Source organism: Tupaia chinensis, unplaced genomic scaffold (genome assembly GCF_000334495.1).
Source record: "Tupaia chinensis unplaced genomic scaffold, TupChi_1.0 Scaffold000093_1, whole genome shotgun sequence".
Taxonomy (NCBI): Eukaryota; Metazoa; Chordata; class Mammalia; order Scandentia; family Tupaiidae; genus Tupaia; species Tupaia belangeri.
In genome coordinates this window covers 12266815-12276531 of record NW_006159555.1, presented here as the reverse complement: position 1 = coordinate 12276531, position 9717 = coordinate 12266815, and the positions used below count along the sequence as shown (strand labels likewise).

General features: G+C 50.0%; 2 protein-coding genes across 5 annotated transcripts in view; one reads left to right on the top strand and one right to left on the bottom strand.

The window, feature by feature from the left end:
• TPM2 (tropomyosin 2) overlaps positions 1–5369 on the top strand; it is an 8012-nt gene extending 2643 nt beyond the window's left edge. Inside the window, exons 3-9 of one of the 4 annotated variants that reach the window (XM_006143171.3) lie at positions 1191–1324; positions 1420–1537; positions 1631–1701; positions 2152–2227; positions 2411–2473; positions 2631–2700; positions 5222–5369. In XM_006143171.3, the coding sequence (XP_006143233.1) occupies positions 1191–1324; positions 1420–1537; positions 1631–1701; positions 2152–2227; positions 2411–2473; positions 2631–2700; positions 5222–5304 (615 nt within the window). In that variant the 3' untranslated portion in view covers positions 5305–5369. Of the gene's footprint in view, positions 1–1190; positions 1325–1419; positions 1538–1630; positions 1702–1825; positions 1902–2151; positions 2228–2410; positions 2474–2630; positions 2701–4145; positions 5198–5221 lie in introns of those variants that run through there. The other 3 variants (XM_006143170.3, XM_006143173.3, XM_006143172.3) reach the window with 3 other exon arrangements.
• Positions 5370–6314: 945 nt separating this feature from the next.
• CA9 (carbonic anhydrase 9) overlaps positions 6315–9717 on the bottom strand; it is a 9783-nt gene continuing 6380 nt past the window's right edge. The window contains exons 7-11 of the mRNA XM_006143174.3: positions 7529–7686; positions 7242–7386; positions 7081–7107; positions 6595–6676; positions 6315–6482 (exon numbers count right to left, since the gene is read on the bottom strand). Coding sequence (XP_006143236.1) covers positions 6416–6482; positions 6595–6676; positions 7081–7107; positions 7242–7386; positions 7529–7686 — 479 coding nt within the window. The 3' untranslated portion in view covers positions 6315–6415. The remainder of the gene's footprint in view (positions 6483–6594; positions 6677–7080; positions 7108–7241; positions 7387–7528; positions 7687–9717) is intronic.

Genomic DNA, 9717 nt, shown 5'->3' with positions numbered 1-9717 from the left:
TGCCTCCGATCGTCCCAACTCCTCTTCCCTCCACCCACTCTTCCCCCTATCCTGGTCCTTTGACCATTCCAGTCTTAAATATAAGAGTCTCTGTGTCTTTGATTTTGAGAGAGAGACAAGGATAATCTAACATTTGTGGAGTATAGATTTTGTGCAGGCAGTGTGCTCAGTGTTTTCTGCATATTACTTTTACTGTTTCTTAAACGTGGCTTATCACCAGAATCACTTGCGAGCCTTAAAAACAAAACAAAACAAAAAGATTCTTAGACCCCTGCCCTGGACGTCTCAGTTCAGTGGATCTAGCATGTAACTGGAGAACCTGATTAGTTTTATGAGTTTACCAGGTGATCCTGTTGATTAAGCAATATTAGAAACACTGCATTCTCTCAGAGCAAGCCCTAAAAAGGAGGAAGTTATGAAGTCCAGTTTACGAAAGAGGGAGACCGAGGCTTAGAGAACATACGTGAGTTGCCCAAGGTCACTCAGGTGTTGAGTGGCTAAATTGTGACTCAAAGACAATAGTCTTACTCAGCCAAACCTCATTGCTTCTCTCACTTTCCTTTATTAGGGCCCGTCTTGCTCTGCCCTTTCACTTTTTCTATGTATCATCAGGTTTTTATGACCCTTCTCTAAAACCTCCATTGTTTTCCTCCATATTGCAAGACCAGGGGCTGAGTAGCCATCATTTACACTGCCCCCAGCTGTCTCCTGGCCTTGGCAAGGAGCTCTCAATGCTGCATAAATGTCCCTTGTATGCCTGGTCTGCCTCTTGGGCCGGTTGCTGGATGTCTGCCTGGCTGCCAGTGACATCACTGAGCTTAATTCTGCGATTGGCTGTTCTTAGCCCCAGTGAAGTCTAGATGGCCTGATTCTTCCCCATCCCCTTTACCTGGCCCAGACTCTGCTCTGACCTGGTCCCGGCACAGGAGACAGGGATCTGTGTGCAAATAACTCATCAGGAGACTAACCATGTGCAGTGCCACAAGAGGCTCTGTAGCAGGGGAGAGGAGTCTGTCAAAGATGGCAGGGTTTTGGCTAGAGCACAGAATCTGGGTAGAAGATGGCTGGTTGGGGGAAAGTCTAGAAGCCAGGAAGCCGAGGTTCAATCTGAGAAGCCTATAACCATCCTCTGGCGCCTTCTTCATTCAAGGTGGATAGAGCTTTTTTGACTTCTGACCTCTGACACACAGGCTGAAGCAGATGTGGCCTCCCTCAACCGCCGCATCCAGCTGGTAGAGGAGGAGCTGGACCGGGCGCAGGAGCGCTTGGCTACAGCCCTGCAAAAGCTGGAAGAGGCTGAGAAGGCAGCTGATGAGAGCGAGAGGTGCACAGGGGGCCCTGGAGGGGAAAGTTGGGGAGGTGAGGAAGCCTGTGTCTGCTGGTCCTAGCCCTACCTTTGCCCCTCTTTCTGCTTCTCAGAGGAATGAAGGTCATTGAAAACCGGGCCATGAAAGATGAGGAAAAGATGGAGCTGCAGGAGATGCAGCTGAAGGAGGCCAAACACATCGCTGAGGACTCAGACCGCAAATATGAGGAGGTGACCACCTTGGCCCACTAACTGCTCACTCCCAAGCCCCTGCCACCCCCAGTCCTTCACCATTGACCTACTCCTCTCTTCCCTTCCCCCAAGGTGGCCAGGAAGCTGGTGATCCTGGAAGGAGAGCTGGAGCGCTCAGAAGAGAGAGCAGAGGTGGCCGAGAGGTAATGATTCCCTGGGTGGCAAGTGAATTTGCCGGAGACAGTGGCTATGGGGCGCAGTGGGGAGGCAGTTTCCCTAGCGTGGTGCCATGGGGTCTGCCCTCTGACCCCTGCCCGCTGCCCCCAGCCGAGCCAGGCAGCTGGAGGAGGAACTTCGAACCATGGACCAGGCCCTCAAGTCCCTGATGGCCTCTGAAGAGGAGGTAGTGACCTCTCTGAATCTTTCTGGGCAATGGCGCCTTCTCTGAGCTTCCCTTGCCCTCCGTCTCAGATCTCAGGCTGCTCTTTCTCATCTGCCGGGGGTCGGAAAGGCCTGGGGCTTCCAAACTCTTCAGCTGTCACTCTCACAACTTTGCTCTTCTCTTCTCTCCTCCACCCCTCCTCCACTGTGCCATCTCCACTGCCTCTCTTCACTGTGCCTTCACACCCCACCCTGCCGCACACCCCCTGCAGTAAATGTGGGGACCTAGAGGAGGAGCTGAAAATTGTTACCAACAACTTGAAATCCCTGGAGGCCCAAGCGGACAAGGTAGAGGGGGGAGAGGGGCGGGGCAGTGAGGATGTGGTCCTGCTGGGGAGGGAGGTGATGGGCCCAGGCAGGGAGGGGCTGGGTTTCAGTGGAGGCTAGATCATGAGGAGGCTGAGAGGCTCAATGGAGAAATGAAGGATTTGTGAAGGCGATGCACTAATGGCATGTGTATGTCCCTAAAAGTATTCCACCAAAGAGGATAAATATGAAGAGGAGATAAAATTGCTGGAGGAGAAGCTGAAGGAGGTGAGAGTCTCCGCCAGTTCCCCGTCTCCCTGCAAGCCACCCTAATCCCCACCTGAGACTGCATGTGGTGTGGGATATGGAGATAGGGAGGGAGAGAGGGTTGACTTGGGCGAGGGCCTAATGATTTGCTATTTTCACATGCTGCTTTTACTCCCAGGCTGAGACCCGAGCAGAGTTTGCCGAAAGGTCTGTGGCAAAGTTGGAGAAAACCATCGATGACCTGGAAGGTAAAAGGGAGACGCTACCCCAAACCCTGACTATCAGTCTATCCCTTATCTTCTCACTCCATTATATTTGGCACTGAGGGACTAGGGTTGGAACACCCAGGAATCCACAAACTCCAGTGGACTGGGCTAAGTTCAGGTAGTTGTAGCAAGCTATGATACATCAACTCCAGTGCTTCTCAGCTTTAGCCTGCATGAGAATCACCCAGAGAATTTTATTACTTGTTATGGAGTGTGCATGCTCCCCTGGGACAGAGACAGAGAGAGAGCAAGACAGAGAGAGAAAGTGAGAAAGCACTCCTCCAAGGGGGATGGCCATACCACAGTCCCTTCTCCAGTCTCCTCTCAGAATTTTGGGGATGCACACACACACCTGGTATGTTTTTCAAGCCACTGGGCCGAGGACTCAGTAGCAAACCCATAGTTTGCCACATGGGATCCAGCATCCTTATAACTACCACACCACCAGCTGGCCCACCTAGAGAGGTGTTTTGTTTTGTTTTTAAATAATTATTTATTTATGTAATTAATTCCATTTGTTATTTTTATTTTTTAATTTGACCAGAGAGAGACAGACAGACAGAGAAAGGGAAAGCGAGAAAGCAAGCCGTCAGGTTCAGGACTTGAACCGCAGTCGGCCAAGTGAAAATCCAACATCTTTAACCACCACCACACCACCTGCCGGCCCCTACCCAGAGAGTTTTAAGAGCATGTATTCCTAGACCCTACCCCAAAGTGACTGCTGACTTTGGGCTGGAGAATTGGTATGTCTGGCAAGCTCCCTGATCCGGCAGTGGGCTGGTCCTTTGAGTAGCATTGATCTAGCCAGCCCCGTCTCCATGTGCAGCACAATAACTTATATCACACAGGCATCATTGAATGGAGAGCTATTTTACTTATCATCTGGGTTTGCAAAACCACGTTGGTGGGAAATACTACTCTAAACCAGATTTAGTGAAAGCAAACAGCCAGATACTTGCAAGTCCACAACTATTTCTGTTACAGACACCGTTGCCTGAAGTTACCTCACGTTCTACGATAACCCTTTCACTTTCGTATTTCCCAAGTCTCTTGCTTCCAGCCTTCTCAGTACTTCTCAAGCAAGCACGGATGTTGTCTCCCACTTCAGGGCTTTAGACCTTTTTGGCTTAAGCACCCTCCTTCTTCCCCTTAAGCACACACTCCCCCTTGTCAGAGCATGGTGCTGCCACAATCCTAAGTAGGAGGTCCTGGGGGAAGTATCCACTTAGGTGCAGAGAGGGATGAAAGAGAGCAGGGAGAGATGGGAGGAGGGACCCTGACAGCTGGCAAGCCTGTCCTCTAGCCTCTGTCTTTGTCTGGCTCTCTCATTCTTTTTCTCTCTTTCCATTACCCTCTCTCCTTCCTTTCCACTTTCCCTCCATTCCCTCTCCCACACTCCCACCTGGTCCTCCTCCTGGGCCCCCCAGATGAAGTCTATGCACAGAAGATGAAGTACAAGGCCATCAGCGAAGAGCTGGACAACGCTCTCAATGACATCACCTCCCTCTGAGCCCCACATCAGTGTGGCTGCCTCACCTTCCTCTCTCCTCTTTTCCAGTCTCTCTGTGGAGAGGGGGGCAGGCAGGAGGCACAGAATTGCTGACATTGCACAGCCAGGCTGGGAGCAGCCTAGGGAGAGCCCCCATCACACCCGCCGCCCACTCCGGCACTGCTTTATCCTTCTCTCTGTCCACTGTCCCCTCCAGCCCGCTCTGCTGCCTAATAAACTCTGAACTCGGTCTCCACGCTGTTTTCCTGCCTTCCAGAGAGCACTGCCATCACCACCCAGAGCACTGGAACACTCCTAAGACCCTGGCTCTTACCGACACCCTTAATCTCCTGACACCCACCCCCGCTCTGTGCCCACTCACAAGACTCTGTGGCCCACGCCGAACCCCTCTGCACGGGCACTCCCAGCCTGCCACTCTCTGACCCTCACTGCTGCACGTGGGCACGTATAGCCCCATCCAGCACTGGGACCCCCTCTGGTGCCCATAACTGACCTGGGAGCAATGAGTTGGGGTTCCGGAACCTAAAGGAAAGTTGGAAAGGGAAGAGGGGTGATGTGATTCAGGAGAGGGCAAGAAAGTGGTGAAAGGTCTGGAATGAAGTTCGGAAAACACTGGATATCTGCACCATGGGGCTTTCAGTGCGCTGCAGGTCTGTTTGCTGCCTCGAGTCTGCCCAGCCCTCCCTCTCCTTGCTGTCTTTGTCTTTCCTTTTGTTTCTAACTTTGCTAAACCTTCTAAAAAAGGAGGGTAAATTAGTTTATGACTTAGGCCTCCCCATCCCACCTTCATGACCCCGAGGCCTTGAATGAGGCACCCATGTCTGTCCTGTTCCCTTTGTCCTGGTCACTCTGTCCATCTGGCCCTGCCATGTGTCTCCTAACCTGCTCCATATCTGTACGTCACCTTCCCCATCCATGCCTCTCCCCCTACTTCCCCCATACCCTTTCCTCCTGTTTTCCCTTCCCTTCCTCACCTGCTGCTTCCCCTCACAGAGACCTTGGCCAGTGCCAAGGAGGAGAACGTGGAGATTCACCAGACCTTGGACCAGACCTTGCTGGAACTCAACAACCTGTGAGGGCCAACCTTGCCCCCAACCAGGCCGTAGTTGCCACCCCAACAATAAAAACAATGTTACTGGCATCGTAGGCCTTTCTTTGGCATTGGCAATGGAGTTGGAAGATCCCTGAATGAGCAGGGCCTGGGGCCTTGTTTGGCAACGGGACCTCCTTCTCAATGGGGTGGGAGCGCTGGGCTCCTTGAGGAGAGGGGTAAATGGGCTGTGTGGCACAGAGAAGGCAGGGCTGCAAGATGGCCTGTCCCTTACTCCCTGCGGGCTGAGCAGCTGCCATCTGCATCACTGCAGTCAGCAGCTGGGCCAGACAGACATCCTGAAGAAAAGCTGCAAGAACCAGCCCTGATGACTCTTGAGCAGGGAGAAAGCCCAAAGCCTCAATGTGATTTTAAGCCTAAAGACTGCAGCCGGCCCCACCCCAAACACACACTGCTGTACACAGACAGACGCACACAGACACACGAAAGCCCATTCCGACAATACCTCTCTGATAACACCTGCAACCCGTAGAATAATGACTCTCCCCAAAGACGTCCACATTCTAATCCTGAGAAATGTTACCTCACATAGCAAAAGAGTCTTTGTGATTAAGCAAAGGGTTTTGAGATGGAAAGATTCCCCTAGGTTATCTGGATAGGACCAATGTAATCACGAGGGTCCTTAAAAGAGGAAAGAGAACAAAAGGTCAAAGGCAACAGATAATGTTAGCAAGAGGCTAAGAGGAAGTGGTCATGAGCTGAGGAATGCAGGTGGCTTCCAGAATTTGCAAATGGTGAGAAAGTTCTCCCTTCAGTGTCCGGAAGAAACTAGCCCAACCGACACCTTGATTTAACACGTAAGATTCATTCTAGGCTTCTGACCTCCAGAACTACGGGACTAAATTTGTATTAAAACTAAGTTTGTGGTGATAAGCTACAGCAGTAATAGAAAGTGAATATACCATACTTTGCATATGAGAAACGAAAGTGACTCCCGCATATTTTATTAGAAATATTTATTTAAAAATACCCTATGGAGTTTAAAACAGAAGTGGTGTAAAGAGCAGGACAGTTTCCAGCACCCCGTAGATTCCTCTAGCTGGCTCCCATTTGCACACTGTCCAAGTTCCAGGTCTCTAGGCGCCAGTCTCCACGACCTCTGCTGGGCGGTAGCTACCACCACCTTTGGTCCCACATCTGTGTCTACATAATAGGTAAAGCCTGATCAGAAACCTGGCCCAGGATGTGCTCATTTGCATGCAATTTGATATTCTGGGCTCCATGGGGAGGGGTGGGGGTTGGGTCATCCTGATACCTGTGCTGCCTTCTCATCTGCACAAGGAATGCAATGCTGGTGATGGCAAAGAGAAGGCCAAAAACCAGGGCCAAGATGTCACCTGGGAGGGAGAAGGGAGGGCTGACTCAGGGAGTGCTGACTCAGGGAGTGAAAATGGGGCTGCAGGGTTTTCAAAGCCTGATTCAGAGTGCCCTTACTCTACCCTGAGTTTTCAGGCAGCCCCAGCTCTTTATTCACCAGAAGGGGATGGGAGTGGACACACAAGAAGAGGTAAGATCAGCACCATTTTTCCTTCCCAAAGGCTAACAAAATGTTTGGGGAGGGAAATGCTAGGAGATTTCTGGAGCATCATTCTGATCAACTAAGTCCTGGAGAAAGTGGGGGTAATATCCCTCCATGGTGTGAATTGGAGTTGGGGGCCTGTTCTGCAGGAAAGGAGGAACAGAGCTGGCCCTGCCTATGCCCTGGGGTTCAGCAGGATCAAGAGGAGGGGTGCAGACTCACCAGCGGCAAGGCAGGAAGTCAGGTGGACTGAAGGGAAAAAGGAGACATTAGACCTGGGGACCATAACCACCAGTGACAGACACGAGCATAAACGACACATAGGACGATGAGGGACCTGTGGTTGGGGGACATGGCAACATGGGACACAGACAAAGCTGCACCTGGCTCAGTGGTCCTAAGTTTGTTCTCCGTTTGCACAGGGAAGGAGGCCTCGATTATTCGTCCATTCAAAGGCTGTGTTGCTCGGAAGTTCAACTGTAGCCGAGAATTCCCAGGTCCCCATAGGGAGTCAGAGAGGGTGTGGAGCTAGGGAGGTCAGCACACAGAGGGAGTGGGCACATGGCATAAACTAGAAGGCCCAGGCCTACTGAGCTAGCACCTCATGGCTCTAACCCCCATCTCCCCTTTCCCCAACTCTCGTATCAACACCACCCGGTCCCGGCCCCACCTGCTTGGCACTCAGCCTCACTGTCTGGTTGAACACAGTCCAGATGACCCCTTGGGCACAGGGGGGTGTGGTCAGAGACCCCTCATAGCGGAAGTAGTGGCTGAGGTCAGAGGGCAGCAAAGCAGATACATCTAATCCAGGGACCCAAGTCTGTGAGCCTGTGGAGAGGACCTGTGTTAGGGCCTCAACTAGATCACTGGCCTTTGAAGCTTCAGGAAATAGGGATGCCATTTCATCTTCCAGAAGCCAAGGTCACTCAACTCCCTGAGACTACTTCTTCATTAGATGTGGTCCCTTCCCAAAACTCAGCACAAAGCAGAACTCCAAAGAAAGGGCTTTGGGTTCATGGAAAAGTCCTTGTCGAGGTTCTCCCTCTGCGTCTTCCCTTTGATTCTGTGCAAGCTATCATAACATGCTGGACCACAGATTTAAGTTCAAAGTGAATTTAAAAGGAAAAATGAGCTGAATCGCTTGTAAATAAATATAAAAATTTTAACTGCAAAAAATAGATACATAAACTCCAAAAACAGAGCCAGTCAAGTGGTGGTTTAGGTGGCTTGAAAAACACACTAGGCACCTGAGCATGCATGCCTAAAATCCTGAGAGAAGACTGAGAAGAAATTGCAATGTGGCCATCCCCTCTGGGGAGTGACTTCTTTCTCTCTCTTTCTAGTGAGTGCATACAACCTATAGCAAAAACTAAAAACTGTGAAAGCATAGCTCCCTTTAGTTTAGCAAAACTAAAGGTCCAGTAGATTGAGATTTAAAATGACCCAGAGTGACTAAAAGAAAATTTCCAACAAAAGTACTTACATATTTAAAATTTGTAATGCCGGGACTGGCAGGTGGCATGGTGGTTAAGAGCACTGGACTCTCACATGACTGACCGTGGTTCGAGTCCCAGAGGACCTGGCAGCTTGCTTTCTCACTCCCCTCACCCTCACTCTGTCTCTCTCTGGTTAAAATAAAATAAATAAATAAGTTCAATAAAGTAATTTTTTTTTGAGAGGTTTTTTGCTACAGTGCGCTTGTGCTCACCAGAGAGACAGAAAGAGACAGAGAGACAGAAAGTGAGAAATCACCCCCTGGGGGGATGGCCACACCGCAATCCCTTCTACTCCATTCTCCTCTCGGGATTTGGGCACGCACGCACATGCGCCAGGTGTGAGTTTAAGCCACCGGGTCTGGGACTCGAACCACGGTCGACTACATGGGAGTTCAGCGACATAGCCATTACGCTAACTACTGATCCCAATAAAATAATTCTTTAAAAAAAATAATAAAATATTTGATGCTTCTTATGAAAGAGAAATAGTTCTCAGAAAAAGTTTAGCTCTCCAGAGCCAATCCCAGAAGTTCTAAACACCATTTTTTTTTTTTCTGTCTAATTTTTGTTTTTGTTTTGTTTTGGTTACTAGAGGGTGTGTGTGTGCTTGTAAGAGAGAGACAGAGAAAGAGGGAGGGAAAGTAAGAAAATAGCCCCATGGAGGATGGTCATACCACTGTTCCTCCTTCTCCATCTCTCCCTCCTTTCCAGATTTTGGGCATGCATGTTCATGCACCTGGCATGTTTCTCAAGCCGCTGGGCCTGGAACTCAAACTACACAGTCAGCTAGGTAGGATCCTGCTGCCTTAATCATCACACCACAGGCTGGCCCCTGTTTCGGTTTTAAACTTTACGGGCTATGGGCAGCAGTTTGCCTGTGCCTGTTGGTCTCTGGTCAGTTTCACAGTTACTTATTTATTTATTTTATTTTATTTTATTTTATTTTATTTTTATTTATTTTATTTATTTTGAAAAGAGATTTCTTTTTCTTTTTGCTATAGGGGGCGTGCACTTGCTGGAAAGACACAGAAAGACAGATAGGGAGAAATCACACACACACACACACACACACACACACAAACACACCCCGCAGGGGAGATGGCCATGCTGCAATCCCCTCTCCTCCATTCTCCTTTCAGGACCTTGGGCATGCCCGCACATGCGCCCAGTGTGACAGTAAGCTGCAGGTCTGGGCCTGGAACCTCAATTGACTATGTGGGAGTCCAGCAACATGACCATTATGCCATCTGCTGGTACCTCACAGTTATTACTATGATCAGAGTCAGTTCACACCTTAACTTCTGCTGGCAAGGGAGGAGCCTATCTCCATTCTCAAACCTGAGGCTTCATATATATATATATA